Source organism: Trichosurus vulpecula, chromosome 8 (assembly GCF_011100635.1).
Source record: "Trichosurus vulpecula isolate mTriVul1 chromosome 8, mTriVul1.pri, whole genome shotgun sequence".
In the NCBI taxonomy this organism is placed as follows: Eukaryota; Metazoa; Chordata; class Mammalia; order Diprotodontia; family Phalangeridae; genus Trichosurus; species Trichosurus vulpecula.
The window spans coordinates 252,669,543-252,687,480 of NC_050580.1; the positions used below are offsets into that span (position 1 = coordinate 252,669,543).

At 37.6% G+C, this 17,938-nt stretch overlaps 2 protein-coding genes across 2 annotated transcripts in view; both read right to left on the reverse strand.

Annotated features, from left to right (window-relative positions):
* RPS6KA5 (ribosomal protein S6 kinase A5) overlaps window positions 1-17,938 on the reverse strand; it is a 207,503-nt gene that overhangs the window by 137,650 nt on the left and 51,915 nt on the right. The gene's annotated exons all lie outside the window — the stretch shown is intronic.
* Window positions 4,127-17,732, reverse strand: LOC118828388 (ras-related protein Rab-25-like). The gene is made up of 2 exons (XM_036734962.1): window positions 17,664-17,732; window positions 4,127-4,768 (listed from the first exon to the last, which is right to left on the reverse strand). Exons 1-2 carry the CDS (start codon window positions 17,730-17,732, stop codon window positions 4,127-4,129), a joined length of 711 nt encoding a protein of 236 aa, XP_036590857.1.

Genomic DNA, 17,938 nt, shown 5'->3' on the forward strand with positions numbered 1-17,938 from the left:
GAAGGGAACATTAAAAGGGGAAAGAAAAGAAAAAAAAAAAGGAGAGTAAAAGAAAAGGAAAAAAAACCACAGTCTAAGGAAGTGTCTTTGATTGCTTCTTAGGCATCTGGGGAGTGGCTAACCAAAAACTGTGCTATATAAATGTAAGGGAATACTATCACACCATATGAAATGAAGAGAGAACTTTAGATAATCCTGGATAATAGTACCCTAGGAGAAAAAAGAATACAAGATTAGCAACACTGAAATGAAAACTGTGAATGCCTTAAGAACTCTGATTAAAGAAATGACCAACCATGCTCCAGAGAACCTATGCTGAAGCATGTTACCCCCTTTCTGACAGAAATGAGGAGCCCAAGGAAAGAGATTAAAAAAAATTTTCACATGGCCACTGTGTGATTTCTTTTGACTTGAGAATGCTTGTTATAAGGTTTTTCATTCCTTTCCTCCTCTTCTTTAAATTGGGGGGGCAGGGAGGGGGAAGTATTGCAGGACTGCAGGGAGGGTGTTATCAGGATATGCATAAGAGATACCAATAAAAAGAGAAAAAAATGAAGAGAAGAGGAAATAAAAAAATATACATATTTCTCAGCTGTCCATGCTGCCTTTACAATAATGCAGGAAAGCAAAAGTGTTAATTTTTGCTTACCACAAATAATTATTTATTAATAATAATGAAAATTATGCAATAAAGGGCCACTGAAGAAAAGATTAAACATTAGAGACTGAATAACTTACTCCTAAAGAATTGTGGGTCAAAGAACAAATTACAAAAATGATACTTTCATTAAAGAAAATAACGAGACAATGTAGCAACATTGTGGCAATTCAGCCAAAGTAGTCCTTAGGGGAAATTTCATATCTCTAAACATGTTCATCAACAAAAAAAAGGAAGAACAAATAAATGAATTGGACATGAAACTAAAAAAAACCCCACAAAAATATAAAACCAATAAATTTTTCAAAATCTAATTAAATAACAAAGAAGACATTCTGATTAGAACTATAAAATACTTTACATAAATATAGATCTAAATAATTGGAGAAATATTAATTGCTCATAAATAGGCCAAGCTAATAGAATAAAATTTATATTACTACCTAGATTTATTTATTTAGTGCCATAACAGCCAAACTACCAAAGAATTATTTAATAGAGTTAGAAAAAAATGAGAACGAACCAGAAGGAAATGAACACAGTAGACTAGTGCTTGATAAACACAAAGACCCTACCTACAGGACAAAAATAGTAGGCAAGGAGGTTCCCTGGGTTTTGAGAGTTTCCTACTCAAATCCTAAAACAACATTTATACTTTTCTTCCAAAAGAACTCCAAATTTGCCAATGTGGTACTGGAAAAATCAGGAGACCCCTGATTAGACCTTCTGTATTAACCTGTATCCTGTATTTCCTATATAAGCCACACCTTCACCCCTACACGGGGCCATCTGATTTGGGTAGCAAACCCCAATGGCCGCCAGCTAATAAATTCTCCATTTAAAACTTATACTCTGTAGCGTGTCTCACTCGCTTCTGGTACAACATTGTGGAGGCCCCAGCGAGACGAGGTGGTATTTCATGTTACCGTCCCGGAGACACACACAGAATTCCGGACCTCAGCAGGGAGCCTCTGCTCCGTTCCACCCTCTCTCAATTTGGAGAGCCGGCACCTGGGGTTTCTTTCCCTAGGACTCTGATGTTGGGTGTGGGTCTCAGAGAACAGGCTTCCTGCTGACCTGTCCCTTTTCGGCCTACGGAGAATTCTGGTTTTCAGACCTCTAGAGGTAAGGTTTCTGTTCTGGGGCTAGCCGTTTGGTCTCTGTTAACACAATAACCCTGATGAGGGGTGTTTTCAGATTTGGGGGAAAATTTGGGACGCCATATTTTCCCATTGGGGTGTGGGAAGATTGGGGGTCATATCCCTGAGGAGGAAATCTTTCCTCTGAGGGGACTTGTTTAGTCTTCAATTGACCCATGCTATTGGTTTTCTGTTTTGTATTGAGGTGTGAGAGAGATTGGAGGTCGTATCCCTGAGGAGGAAATCTTTCCTCTGAGGGGACTTGTTTAGCCTTCGATTTCACCCACACTGTATGATTCTCTGTTTTGCATTGAGGTGTAGGAAGATTGGGGGTTGTATCCCTGAGGAGGAAATCCTTCCTCTGAGGGGACTTGTTTAGCCTTCGATTTTACCCACACTGTATGGTTCTCTGTTCTATGTTCTGTACGTTTTGAATTTGTCTGTGCCCGTGTGTCTATGTCAAAATTTTGAAATGTCTATGTTTTGTGAAAAAATCTGAAACACAGGCAGCCAGAGATTTCAGGCTGCAACTAGGGAAACATACTCCTTTCCTCGTGGTTCCTGTTTGGCCAACGTGGAACTACGGGGGGAATGGGGTTAAAATTTTGGCAGATTCTGGGTTTTAAGTTGTTAAAAAGTTTGGAAATTGGTTAGTTGAATTTGGGAGAAAGGACTCCTGAAACTGTAAATTCATTCCAGGAGTTCACTCTTGCTGAAACACCTCCTCCCAATGAATGTCTTCTTGCTAAAAAAAAAGAGAAACCTCTGTTAAAATCTTCAGTGGGACTCTTGGCATTTGTCTTTGTCCCTGATCACAGTTAGGAGGGAATCTTTTCCCTTAGATTCAAGTGCAAAAAAAAGTTTTTTAGGAGTAAGCAAAAGGTCTTGAAGTTTGCTTGAATTACAATCACTGAGATCTTTTCACTATTGTTTTCCTGTCTCTGTCCGAGCCAGGGCTGCAGTAAAGGTTAGAGCAGTTAAAACAAACTCCTCTCCTCCCAGATCAGATTAGAAGAGAATGCAGGAGAACTGTAGGGAAAACTTAAATCACCCTCCCCACCGGGCAAAAGGAGGAGAAGGACAGAAATTCACAGACTGACAGTCAGTCCTGTGCCCCTGGGTACCTTTGTAGCTCACCCTTTTGGCAAAGTTTTAAAAAAGGTAAAATTTGGGAAAGAGAGAGACAGAAACTTGTATAAAGGAATTTAGGGGGGTTGTAGAATAGCAGCTTGAGGCTACCTGACTACCCAGGAGCCCATGTGCTGCTCTTAGCTGCCATGTGCTCCTGGCCACACCCTTCCCCCACCCTCCACATTGAAAGACTATGGGAGCTGAAGCTAAAAGAAACTTGTAAAGAAATAGGGCTGGTTAGTTAGTGCTTGGAAGGGTAGGCTCTTTTGCCCTCAAGGGGCTGCCAGGGCCCCACCTAGGAAGGAGCCCTTAGAAAACTGAAAGGCATTTTTCCCTTTATCTGAGACAGCAGGCTGAAGGGGAAACTGAGAAATATTTTAGCTTGGTTGAAAGAATGAGTGGGGGAGTTGCAAGCCCATGTGCTCTTAAGGACCACTCCCTCTTATCTTACTTAGGAGTTCAAAAAAATCCTTTTAGGCATTTTTGTTAAATACCAGTATGTATAAGATGAAGCTGGGAAAAAACGGGGTGCAAATAAAGTTTCTCTTTCTTTTATAAGTTCATTCATGGCCAGGCAAATGTTCCTAATACTTGGGCCAGAGGTAGTGGGTGCTGAAGAATATACACCTAAAATAAAGTGTATTAAAGATATTAATGTATTGATATATGTTATGCATGTATTCATATATATATATATATATATATATTATATATATTTTATTTTTTTCCTTGTTACAAAACAGTTTTTATTGGTGGGATCTAGTTGGGGGGAGGGAGGCATTACTGGAGGGGCTCAGGGGAACAGAGCTAAAAAAGCAGGCAAAAGAATCCTGGATTCCTGGATGAATGAGAGCAAGGTGCTTAGGGCCAGGTGACCTTCTCTAAGGGCACAGAAATATCCCAGAAGCTAATTAATCTTGTGTAGAGGAGAAAAGACACACAGGAGCAATAGGGAAAGGGTGTGGAATTGGGCTATAAAAACTCCCCTAACAGGCTGAGAAAGTGATCAGTCACGGACCCCCAAAGCCAACTAGGGATGGCTTTCTAGACATTTGGGTCCCTCCCTCTCCCTCTGCTCAGTGAGGGTGCAACTGAAGGGGTCATCTTTTAGGGCTGAGACTCAAGGGAAGAGAATGATAGGAAATTCAGGTCAAACAGGAGAAGCTTCAGGCCAAGATACTCGGGTCACCAACTGGCTTCAGAGGTTGATACAGCAAGCCTTTTTCTCCTCAGACCCCAGCTCTTGCCCAGGTTGGGCACTGCCCAGAGTGACTGCATTGGCACGGGCATTGTTCTGCCGCTGCTTGGACACCTTGGCGAAAATCTCTTTGAGGACAGTTTCGAAGGCCAGCTCAACATTAGTAGAGTCAAGAGCTGAGGTTTCAATAAACAGGAGTCCATTATTTTCAGCAAACATGCGAGCTTCATCGGTGGGCACCTCTCCTGCGTGGCTCAGGTCACTCTTATTGCCCACCAGCATGACAACAATGGTGGCCTCTGCATGGTCATAAAGCTCCTTCAGCCAGCGCTCCACCACGGCGTAGGTCTGGTGTTTAGTTAGGTCAAATACCAGAAGGGCCCCAACTGCCCCTCTGTAATACGCTGAAGTGATGGCACGGTATCGTTCCAGCCCAGCTGTGTCCCATATTTGCGCTTTGACAGCTGCTGTCCCTAGCAACACAGTTCGAGTAGAGAATTCCACCCCAATGGTTGTCCGACTGTCATGGTTGAACTCATTTCTTGTGAATCTTGACAACAGGTTGGTCTTCCCCACTCCAGATTCCCCTATCAGCACCACCTTGAAGACAAAGTTAAAATCCTCTTCTGCTCCGTTTCCCACCTTGGTCCCGCATGGAGTGTGTATGAATAAGTGCAGTTGAGAGGGGTGGGTGGAAAATGGGACTAGGGCGTTGGCTCTGTGCCCCTCAACCCTCTGCTCTCCGGAGGCCTTGACCTGACTCTCTTCTCACTGGGGACAGTCGGCCTTTGCAGTGGGAAGGAACCAGGGCAGACTTGGTCACTACTGGTGGGCTGGGGAGTCTCAACTAATTAGAAAGGGGCCGGGTTATATATTAATGTATTAATATGTATATAATATAATAATGTATTAATATAAAAATATAAAAATACCAGAAGTAATAGGATCAACAATTCCTATATGTGATAATCTGGAAATGCAATTGATGTCATCTGAAATTTATTGTTTCTGTATTTCTAAATTTATATTGTATTTCTAACATTCTCTTAGATTGTGTAATTTGAGAAGACCATTATGTGATTTTAATCTGAGTTTGATATATATGAATTGGATGCTTTTAAAGGATGTGATGAAAAGTTGGTAATTTTAAACTGTCATATTTGGTTTAGAAATGTATCTACCTAGACTGAAACGAGTAGTTCAAATTTTACACACATAATAATGTTTAGGGCATCATTGCATTTCTATAATATAAAAATATTTTGTTAGAGTTGCATTAGGTTAAGAAGTTGGACAGTTGCTGCAACCTAAGAAATTATAACTTTCAAGTTTTGTCTGGAAGTTCAGTTGAAATTGTTCTTGTTGTAAATCAACTATATATACAAAGGCCTTGTTAGGTCCTCTTGTAATCTCTGTCAATTCAGGATACATTGGGAACTGTTAAAATGTAGTTTTATAAACAGTAATCTTTTCTTTTTCAATGCTGAGAGTATTGAGCCTTAGAAATTAAAATGTTACCACTAGTGGTTATGAACCAGATTTGATTTGCTTATCCAACTCAGTTATGATCACTAGATTGGTAATTAATTAGATTCTGTTTCAAGTTTTTAAATACATGATAATTGCTTGTGGTGTACTTATATTTCTAAATTTGTTATATTATGCAAATTGGTTAACATCGCATTACCTATGCTGTTAGAAAAATAATTCCTCATATAATCTGGATGTTGTTAGATTAAGAATTGTACTTAATTATGAAATTGAGGTTGTTAACTGAACCAAGGACATTTGGATATTCAATCTTGTGTAAAAGTTTTCAGGGTAGAGGGATTCCTATAGACAAAGCTTTTAAAGTCCTGGTAGACTTTGTTATTGTGATAAAGCTAATTTAATTGGGTATATAATTATAGAAACTAAGTGTGCTCCACATTACAACACTTTTTGACTAAGGAACTTTGTAATATCTAGGAAATCTGGGCAATATTTTAGAATGAGGACATTTGGCACCAACTTAGTTAATGAGTTCTAGTTTTTAAGGGTTAATTTGCTTTAAGGAAAGAGAAGGAGATAGATATCTATCATTCTAAAACCTTCTAAATAATTCTCTTCAGAAAGGTTTAGAGAGTATTCCTTTTAACATCAGGCTAAAATTTTAAACTGTTTTAAAGAAGGGAAAATACTTTTGAAAATGTTCTTTAAAATCTTGTAAGGAGGTCTACATTCTTTACTCCTCCCCGCCCTTAGTTTAGATAAGAAGAATTTCACCTTAGCCCACCTGTCAGAAGGGAAGGAAGCAGGAGGGGCAGCAAGGAGAAGACTGTAGGGGTCAAGAAGCCTCCAAACCTGGCTTCTTAAAGTCAACAGAACTGATAAGATTAGACTAAGACTTGAGATGGGTTTGGTCTGGTAGTTTTATTAGTGAAGTCTGCCATCTGATGGAGAAGAACCTACCCTCAGGGGGAGATGAGATGGCAGATCTCTTTAATAAGTGTCCCTTTCTTCTAGAATGAGTTAACACGGAACACAAACCCCCTCTTTTGTGTGTTTAAATAAGCTGGAATGGGATTCCAATATACACAGTTATGACAGTAAAAAGTACTAACTTATGAGTTGTTTTGTCTTATGGTTGAAATGTAAAGGAAGACTGAGTATGGGTTTGGAAAGGTAAATTAAGGTTTGAGGGAAAATAGGAAAGGCAGACAACAAAGTTTGGGGACAAATGGGAGTTAGCTAAGCCTCCCCTGTCCTGAGAATGATAGTTTCAGATGGTTTAAGTAAGTTGGGAATGAGTGTGAGGAAGTATTTAGAAGATGGAAAAGTTATATAGCTTGATTTGATAATTATTAGCTCAATGAAATTTGGGCAGTCTCATCTGAAGGATATTTATTTGCTATTTAAGATTTTACGGGACTACAATTTAATACTGTTTTAAGCTCTGATTACAGGAATAGGTCACGTGAAGCCAGTAGTAGTATGGCAGGCATTACAAGCTGAGAACTTTAAAGGTGGATGTCTGTGCCTGGGAAACAGTTTTGAAGATGACCTTGGACACGGCCTAGGTAGGATCTTCCTGACTCTATTTCCCAATTCTGCTATTTCCTTTCTGAAAAGGAAAGTCCCCACCTGGTTACTCCTAAGCCCTGCTTTCAGCACCTGGTGACTATATGAATGGCTATCAGATATGACTCATGCCTGGAATCAAACAGAGCTAAGGAAGTTCTTTCCTTCTCTTAAGATATATGACATTGTCCCTCTTTTTCTTTCATAGCAAATTTATACTATCAAGAAGTTTTGTAAGCACTATGCTAAATCTGTTAGGTAACAGATGAATACTGAAATATCTCTGACTTATTATAATAGGATACAGGTATGAATAGCTTACAATTTTAACCTATGTTCATGACCAAATAAAACATTGAAATAATATAGGGATAACATCCTCCAAAAGGGAGAAATGATTAGACAAAGCAAATAAGGCAAAGATGTAATGCGATTGATGTCTAATAAAAGGAAGGGATAGCAAATTTTGAAAAAGGCAATAGGATCAGATTGATTCCCCTAAGAATTATATACAGATGTGTATGATTGGCTCCAAAATTTATCAATTCTGGAAATTTGGGCTGATAAGTATGTTTTGGTAATAAGATCTTAAATTTGGATGCTAGCACAAGAAAATTGTATAAGATAGTGGTACAAGTGAAAATGTATCTCCTTTGTAAAATATCTGTAAGTTATATTAAGTTAGAATTGTCTGAGAATTTCTAGATCTGAACCAGAGAGGCAGAACTCTCTTTTACTATCAAGGGACCAGATAACTACAATTAGACATCTGGGATTTTAAACATACTGCTTTGAATGGAGACTGTGACTGTAATTTAAAGTTACTTTGTATACAAAATGTGCAATTAATTGCTGGAATTGAATCAGAAACATTTTAGCTTTGTTAAGAATAGTTTGTGGGTTATTTTGTAAATGCCATCAAAGAGACATGGAATTTAATGCTAGTCAACATTGTTGATAATAATCGCATTACTTTGTATGGTTCATGTTTAAGTTTTCTTGTTATCTAATTTGTAAATGTAAAACATGTGACATGCAAATCTCCCCCTCTATTGTGAACCATCTAAGTAGTTTGGTCTGTACCTGACTCAATGTAATTGTGCAGTTTTGTGAATTATGGGAAAAACTTTATTGTATTTGTTTGAACTTAGCCCTGCGTGGCTGGGACCTACGTTGTGCTCTTTTTCTCTCAAATCATCAAATCACATGTGTTCTGGGAGCTCCTGTTAGGTGGATATTGACTCCTTGCTCCTTCTGTCACATCTGAGGAGTGGACATCTAAGCCTATAGGAGACCTTGCCCTGCGGTTCCAAAGAGCCTGAGAGGGACAGCATCAGACGCAGATGGCTTTCTCTCAGAATCCAGAATCAGAACCTGAGCAAGGACCTGCTTTTTCCCTTTTCTGAGTCCTCGTGTTCCCAAGACTGTTTTCCTGAATTTTAATATTATGTTCCCTCTGCTTGCTTACAATTAGTTTACAATTTCTGCCCATCCCTGGAGATGTCCAAACACAGAAAAAAGGGAAAACCTGACTCCACCTAGATAGGGATTTTAGAACTTCACCCCTGAGGAAGATAGAGGTTTTTCCATACCTTAATTGGTCTTTAGGCGAAACTTTCAGTTTGCCTTTGACCAAAAGGGGGAAATGTGGTACGTTTTATACCGTTTTGTATCATTTTTTAATTTCTGAAGTACAGTCCCCGGGAGGCTCCTTGGGCTCTCCTTGAGTCTTCCAACTAGGTCTGGCCTTCCCCTGGGGCCATCGGCCTAGCATTATCATTGGCCCAGAATCTCTGCCTGAGCCTTGCCCTTTATTGTTACTATCAAAATGCATGCCTTCCCCAGGCTCACCCCTGCTTAGCGTTTTTGTTGGCCCCCTCATTTTATTGCTATGCCCCATCAGGTCGTTCCTTTTTCAAAGATTTGAATACCTCCATAAAAGGAAATGGGGAATGTGGTACTAGAAAAATCAGGAGACCCCTGAGAAACCCCAGTTTGCATGATAAGGAATAGACTTAGACCTTCTGGCATTTAGCAGATATCCCTGGGGCTCCGTGACTCCACCAAGGAATGTCAATAAGATTATCCCACTTAACGATAACCTGTCAGAATCTCTTGATCAGTCAGGACCTTTGTTCCTGTTCCCCCCACCCTGTGACCTGGTGGGTAAGTTCCAGGAGATAATTCACCGCTGTACCCCGTATTTCCTATATAATCCACACCTTCACCCCTCAACTCGGGGCCATTTGATTTGGGTAGCAAACCCCAATGGACGCCGGCTAATAAATTCTCCATTTGAAACTTATACTCTGTGGCATGTCTCACTCGCTCCTGGTACAACACCTATAACATGAATTCTTGTAAATTATATCTAACTTTTCCATTAATTTTTATAATTTCTTAGATGAGTTCCCATAGAAAGCCTGGATTCAAAGTATAATGAGAATCATATTTAGAAATATAAGACTAGAAAAAAAAAGGGAGCAGCTCAAAACCTTAATAAGGCAGCATAATGTCGTATCCATGAATAGGGTAAGAGTTTATGACTTAACAAGAGATAGATATTATCCCTTGGATAGTAATCCAAAAAGGATCATTTTGATCAAAAAATTAAAAAGGTTTTGCACAAAACAAACCAATGCAGCTAAAATTAGAAGGGAAAAAGGTACATGGGAAAAATATTTGCAGCAAGTTTAAAGGTCTTATTTCTAAGACATATAGGGAATTCATTCCAATGTATAAAACTAAGAGCCATCCCCCAGTTGATAAATGGTCAAAGGCTATGAACATGCAGTTTTCAAAGGAAAAAACCCAAATTATTAATAACCATATGAAAAAGTGCTTCAAATCAATAATAATTAGAAAAAAACAAATTGTTACTCTATGGTACCACTTTATACCCAGCAGATTGGTAATGCTGACAGAAAAGGAAAATGACAAATGCTAGAGGAGCTGTGGGAAAATAGATACAGTAATGCCCTATTGGTAGAGCGGTGAACTGATTCAGTCATTCTGGAGAAGAATTTACAACTATGTCCTCGTAGTTGTTAGTGTGTGCATCCTGTCACATAGCCATACTTACATTAGGTCTCAACTCCAAAGAGATCAAAGAAAGAGAAGGGTACATATGCACAAAAATATTTATAGTAGCTCTTTTTGTGACGGTAAAGAATTGGAAATTGAGAGTGTGTGAGGTAGTGAGAAAACAAAATGTGAAGACTTTGCAGGGAATATATATAAATATATATCTATATCTATTCATATCTATACTTAGAAATGTTTAAAAATCAAGAAATAGGGAAATAGGGAAGTGGAAAAATTCTGAGGCTGTGAGAGCCTGATTGCTCAGCTTCTGGGAAAGTTTCTTTTTTTTTACCCTGAAACTTTTTGTTCTTTTTTCTGGTTCTGGCTTAAAGATTTGCTAAGTAAGAATAGGGTCACTGTGACCTGCTTTCCTTTACTGTAAAAGTACTGTAGAAGAATGGAGAGGGTCTCCTCCTCCCCTTATCTTATTCTCCTTCTTTAGATTTATAGATGTCACCTCAGTCTTAATCATTAGCTGAGGGACTGGGAATTGGAATTTCTGTGCCTTGATTTCCCAATTCTTTGTCTAGTTTTTCGTGCTCAGATTGTAAGCCTGCCTCCCAGCCAATGGTGAGAAGGGTCAGAGGTGGGGGGGATTTCTCTTGCATTAGATATAATATTGGTGCTTTGTTCCTTGTGCCTTGGCCTTCCTTGCTAGATCTGTTCTGGTAGAGAACACCCTTTTCTCATGAGAATCAAATAAAATTTTATTTCTGTTCCCATCCTGAGATGGCTCCTTATTAAAAATTAATTTTTTTTAATTGGTGAGGGTCTTTCATCCCACACAAGAGGATACCCATCAATTGGGGAAAAAATAGCTAATCAATGATATATGAATGTAATGGAATCCTATTGTGCTTTAAGAAATGATGAAGAAGGGGTTTCAGAGAAACCTTGAAAGATTCATATTATCTGATACTGAATGAAGGAGAAGAACCAGGAAAACAATTTATACGATGACAATATTATAAAAACAATCAGCTTTGTAAGATTTAAGAACACTGATCCATGCAATGATCAACTGCAATTCCAGATGGCTCATGATGAAACATGCTACTGACCTCCTTAAAAAACAAAAAAGAGAGAGAGAGAGAGAGAGAGAGAGATGATGGATTCATAGAACAAAGTGAAGCATTTTTTTTTTGGACATAACTAAAGCAAGAATTTGTTTTGCTCAATTATACATAGGGCATAGCTTAGTGCCTGGCACATAGTATGTGCTTTATAAAGGTTTAATGACTGATTAATTTGTTTGTTATGGGGATATTGTTTTTCTTTCTTTCCCAATGGGAATGGGAGTGAGGTGGGAAAGAAAGCAGATTTTCATTTACATACAGTTTAATTTTAAGTTTAAAAATTTAAAATTACATTTAAAAAGTAGTATAATGTAGTTGTTTTTTTTTTAAAGAGTGCTAAGTTTTACTTAGGAGAAAACAATATTTGAAATCCACCTCCCACAGCTACCAGCTGTGTAAACTAACCATGGACAAATCACTTAACCTGAACTTCAGTTTCTCATTTCAAAATAAGATAATAATAGCACCTACTTCATACAGTTGTTATAAAGCTTAAATAAGATAATGTATAGGGTGCCCCAAAAGTCTTCATGCAGATTTAAGCTCTAACAGATTTCAAGTTGTCCTAAGACTTTTGAGGCATCTTATATTTGAAAGGCTTCACAAATCTTAAAGCACTATGTAAATGTTATCTATAGTGAATAAGATGTCTCCTAGCCCTTAAAGGAGACTTATCAATAGCTAAATACTGGGGGAAATATGCATTACAAAAAGGCAATTCAACAAACAAAAAAAGGGAGGTGAAATAGGAAGGGGATTACCAGGAGGGTCATGGTAGCTAAGTCTAGATAGAGAATGAGAGATGGTTCGTCTCTAGGTCCTTTCCCAAAATGGAGATTCCAGGAAAAAGTCACCAATGGGAAAAAGGAGAGGAGTCTGGAAGGATCTGAGACATGGTGGCTAAATCCAGAGAAAGTGAGGAGAGAGAGCATTCCAGACATGGTAAAAACTACACGTGCAAAAACACTGAATCAGGAGATGAAGTATCATATAGAGGACAAGTGAGAGGCCAATTTAGTTGGAACAGAGAGTATGCTAAAGGTAATAAATAATAAATAGGGAACTGAGTCAAATTTATAAGAATAAGCACTATTCCTCAAATGATAAATGGTCAAAGGATATGAATAGGCAGTTTTCAGAGGAAGAAATCCAAGCTATCAATAGCTATATGAAGCTTCTAAATCACTAATAATTAGAGAAGAGTTAACTAAAACAATTCTGAGGAACAACCACACACACACACACCAGATTGGCTAAGATGACAAAAAAGGAAAATGACAAATGCTGGAGGCCTGTGGAAAAACAGGTACATTAATGGCCTGTTGGTAGAACTGTGAATTAGTCTAATCATTCTAGAGAGCAATTTAGAACTTTGCCAAAAGCTCTATTAAGCTATGTATACACTCTGACCCAGCAATAATTCTACTAGGTCTACATTCCAAAGAGTTAAACAAGGAAAAGAAGCCATATATAAAAATATTTATAGCAAATCTTTTTGTGGTTGCAAAGAATTAGAAACTGAGGAGATGACAATCAACTGGAGAATGGCTGAACAAGTTATAGTATATGATTGTAATGGAATACCACTGTGCTGTAAAAAACTGTAACAGAGATGGTTTCAGAAAAAACCTGGGACGACTCACATGAACTGATGCAAATGAAGGGAACAAAATCAGGAGAATAATTTATATAATAACAATACTGTAAAGATAATCAACTGTGAAACATTTAGTCACTCTGATCATCATAACCAGCTACAATCCTAAAGAAATTATGATGAAACATGCTGCCTACCCTCCAGACAGAGAGATGATGGACTCGGTACAGACTGAACATATTTCTTTCTTTCCTTTTTTTTGGACATTGCTAATGAGAGAATTTGTTTTGCATGACTCTCATATTTTTAATGAGCTTTATTTTTCTTGCTTTTTCAATGAGTTGGGGAGGAAGAGGGTAAGGAAGAGAATTCAGAATTGAAAATTAAGTAAAACTGAATTTTAAAAAAGGTAATAAATAATGTGAAATAAGACAAGACTGGTAGGTGAGTAAGAATGTGGAGGGAAGATTGGGAATCCGTGGAAGATTCTGAATGACAGAGTGGAATGGACTGGAGCAGAGGAAGGCCTGGAAACTGGAAAACAATAATTAAAGTGAACAGTGACAAGGGAAGGGAGATCTTTGTAGGAAGGCACCTCACAATGACGCGCCGTTAGAGGCTCTCCTACAGTTGAGGTAAACAATACAGAGTTATGCTAACTGTGCTAACACAGGAATAACACGCTACAGATTACATTCTAAGAGAATCGGACCGGCAGCCGGAGACAGGAAGTGATGGAGAGGGAGAACTATAGCTACTAGAGGTAGATTATGCATGGCGATGGGGGCTGGCCCACAGACCCTGAGACAAAGCTCATGCGCTCAAACGCCTCTCCCCCTTCTGCCCCCAAACCTTGCCTAAGAGTGGAAGAAGAGCGGGAGACGTGCCTTCCGTAAGAGAGAAATTAAATACAGGGGATGAAAAACAGAAAAGAAAAATACAATTCTACCACGTTTTGTGGTCTGGAAGGCCTGAAAAAATGGACTACACAATCATTTAATACAAAATAGAAATGGCTAATGTGAAAAGACGTTTGACTTGACTTACATGTTTAATAGGCATTGTATTTCTAGCCTTTTCAATGGATGGGGGTTGGGCTGAAGGGAGAGAATTCAAAACTAGAAATAAATGTTTCTAAATAAAAAAAAACACGGAATAGGCTTCATTTGACAAATGTTACAAGTGTTGAGTATATAATTAAAAAGGATTCCCATTAAAATGTTCTATTTTAAAAGCAATACTTCTGATTCAAACCATTTTTCAATTTTATAACATACAAAAATCAATTCTTCAGAAATTTTAGTTCCTTCTCTCCCCGCCAAATAACCCAATGAAATACATGAAGATATTTCATAAGATTTTTCTTTGCCCCCGAATGTTGTTAAAAACAGAAGTTTGTAAAAAAAAAAAAAAAAAAAAAAAAAGGCAGCACAATATTATTCTCTAAGATAATGGTTTAAATTTTTAATACACGTTTGGCCTTCATTATATTTACTTTTTAAAAGTCCCACCTACTCTAGTCATTAAATGTGAATTAAATTCAGATATATGTAATTCAACACTTTTAATTATTTTAATTATTATATTTATAATTATTTTAATTATCCTGTATTCTCATAAATACTACGAGCTATCATTCTATCAGTTTTATTCAGTTCAATATGAATTGCCTACTACATGGATATAAAGAAAAAAAATTCTCTTCCTTTACTAGTTTTCATTCTATTCAGTGAGAAGAGGGAATAAGCATTTATTAAGCACCAACTCTATGCTGGGCACTGTGCTAAGTGCTTTACAAATATGATCTCATTTGATTAGAAAAAACAATATGCAATAAAATAATAAGTTGAAGATAATTTATGAGAAAGCACTGACAAATGGGTTTTAAATGTCAGAGTGCGGAGTTTAAATTTTATTCTATAATCAACAAAGAACCACTTAAGATTTTTGAACAGGGAAGTGACATGGTCACAACTCAAAGTTTCAGGTTTACAACCTCAGTCTTGTTCTTGACTCCTCACTCTTTTTCACTTGACATATTCAGTTGGTTGCCAGGTCTTGGAGGTTCAGCCTCTACAGTATCTCTCATATTCACCTACTTCTGTATTCACGTGGGCACCACCACAGCTGAGGCCTCATTACCTCTCACTGGCATTTCTGAAGTTGTGTCACGATTGGTCTTTCTCCCTCAAGTCCTTTTTCCCTCTAATTTATCCTCCACAAGACACTCCACTCCATCTCACCTTCTCTTTTGGAATTCCTAATTTCCTTCAAAGCTTAGCTTTGAGTACCACTTTCTACACAAGGTCTTCCCTGGCCCCCCTCTCTTCTAGATGTTAGTGGCTTCCCCCAATGTGCCTTTGTATTTACTTTGCACATATTTTGTACCTACCTGTACATGTTGTTTCCCCCAACAGAATGTAAACTCCTTGAAGGCAGGAGTTATTTCATTTTTGATTTTGTACTTCAGTGCCTAGCATAATACCAGGGAACACAGTAGACAATAAATGCTTGTTGACTGATTACTGGTCAGACCTGTACCTTAAGCTAATGGGGCTGCTTATAAGGACACTCACAGTGAATGGCCTTGACTTTCTTAGTGAATTGGGAGGCAAAGTTTTCTGCTGAGAAAGAAAGGGAAAGGGAGTAGTTTAAGTGGCTTGAGAAGAGAAGATTTGGAATAGATGCTGCAGGAAGTGTGATAAGATCACAGGATCATATATCTAGATCTAAAAGGGATATCAGAGCCCATCTGGTTCAAATCCATTTCATAGATGAGGAAATTTAGGTGCAGGAGGTTGTCACTTGTCCAATGTCACAGAGGTAGTAAGTATAAAAAATTTTAATAAATGAACACGTTTCCAACACTTGAAAAATCGTTTTAAACAGTAGAATCAAAGATCTTGCAAACATGTTACAGGTTGTAAATGCCAAAACTTTAAAAGGTTTTATTTACGAACTCCTAATTAAAATTATGAATGTAAATGAAAATGATTTGGTTTAAATAATTATTTGAAACAAATATAAAACAATATTTCTACAATCCAAGCTGCAACAGTCTGCTTTAGGAATCCTTCGGAATCTCTGATATTTCGCCAGAACTACTTATAGAGAAACACTAAGAACAAGGCCAGAATCAAGAACTGAGTGAAGGTTGAAACAAAGTTCAGAGCCTAATCAAAAGACAGAAAGCAAAAATTAAAGTATTAAAAAGGATTAAACAAAAAAAAGAGGCAGTCAAGCTCAGGGATGCTGTTGTACTCTGTGCCTTTTTTATTAGCACTAGACAATCACCAGATCACAAAAATAAGAAGCCCTGGTAGGTGGGGGCAGGTATCTACAGTGGATCCAGAGAGTGAGTCAGAGTAGCAATCATATCCATTCCTGATCCTCGGAAGGAACCAACAACAGCACAGACAGAGATAGTTCAGGCAAAAGGCTTTCAAAAAGTGCAATTAAAAATCTGATACTCTTTATTAAATATGATTAAAGTTTAACTTCTTTCATGATTTTTGAGGGTCTTGGCTACTAACAAAAAGAGAAAAGTATCAAAGATATATAAAAATGCACACAAAATGCTATATTAAGAATAAGTACATGTCAACCTCATTTAACAAGTCATAAAAATCAAAGAATTGGGGTGCAAGAGAAATATAGTATAAAAACACAGCGAAGGTGGTTAGGAGCAAGCACCAAGATGAACTTCACTTATCTGAAATAAACAAGAGCGCTGAACACAAGCACACACACACATTAATTATTTGATTTAGAAACATACCTAACACAATAATAAAACAAACAGGAATGGATAGGGAGATTGAGGAAGGATAACAGGGAGGAAATACTCATAAAACAAATTTCCTGATCCTGAAGAGGGGAAAAGAAAAGCAAATAACTAAAAGTGAAGGGAGGGCCCATCAATTGGGGAATACATGAGCAAATTATGGGATGTGAAATGTAATACGCTATTATTGAGTCACAAGAATGACAAAAGAAAGTATTACAGAGAATCCTAGGTAGCATGACTGCTGTAAACTGAAGAGACCAGAATCAGGAGAACAATGTATATAAGGATAACAAGATCATAAAGAAAAAACAACTTTGAAACACTTAAGAGCTCCCATCAATGCAATGACTATATCTTCAGAAAAACTATGATGAAACAAGTTACCCACTTGTTAATAGAGAGATTAGAGAGGCAAGATCCAGAAAGAATCATATTTTTGGACATGGCTACTGTGTGAATTTGCTTTGCTTGACTATGTTTATTTGTTATAAGGGCTCCCTCTCTCTCTTTCTCTCTCTCTCTCTCTCTCTCTCTCTCTCTCTCTCTCTCTCTCTCTCAGGAGAGGCATTTGTGGAGAGGGAAAATTATCAATACTGATTTAAAAAAAAAACAACTAAAAGAAGGCCATTAAAACACTAAAAAAATGCACAGAAAAGAATATAAAGGAGGTCAGAAGGAAGCAAAAATAAGTAGGACATTTTAAAAGGTAATGTATATAATTTATTATATGCTTTAAAGATAAGCAATATAAAATCGAGATTAATATTCTCTTTCTGTATTATATTGTATATAAGTGCTTTTTTAGATATTTAAGATAAAAAAAATTTTAAATGCATCCACAAAAAAACCCATACTTTTTTGCAAAACGCTTTAAATACTCCTTGCTGTCCTAGAAGTTCCTAGACTTAAAGAGTTTAGATAAAAAGACTGTACACATCGAGATCCAGGCAACTTGTCCTTGTCGAGAGAAGGAACAGAGGTTACTCGTAAACAATACTCCATATCTCATGTCTCCATCCACCTTTGCACTGGCCATCCACCATATACAGCTTCCTTACAGACTATCTCTCTTCCTTCAAGACTCAGTATTAAGCACAACCATTTATATGAAACCTACCCCCATCCCCTATAATTTCCAGTATCCTCTTTACAAATTACTTTTAATTACTTCTATTTGCATTCCTCATCTCCCAGCTTCTTGAGAATAG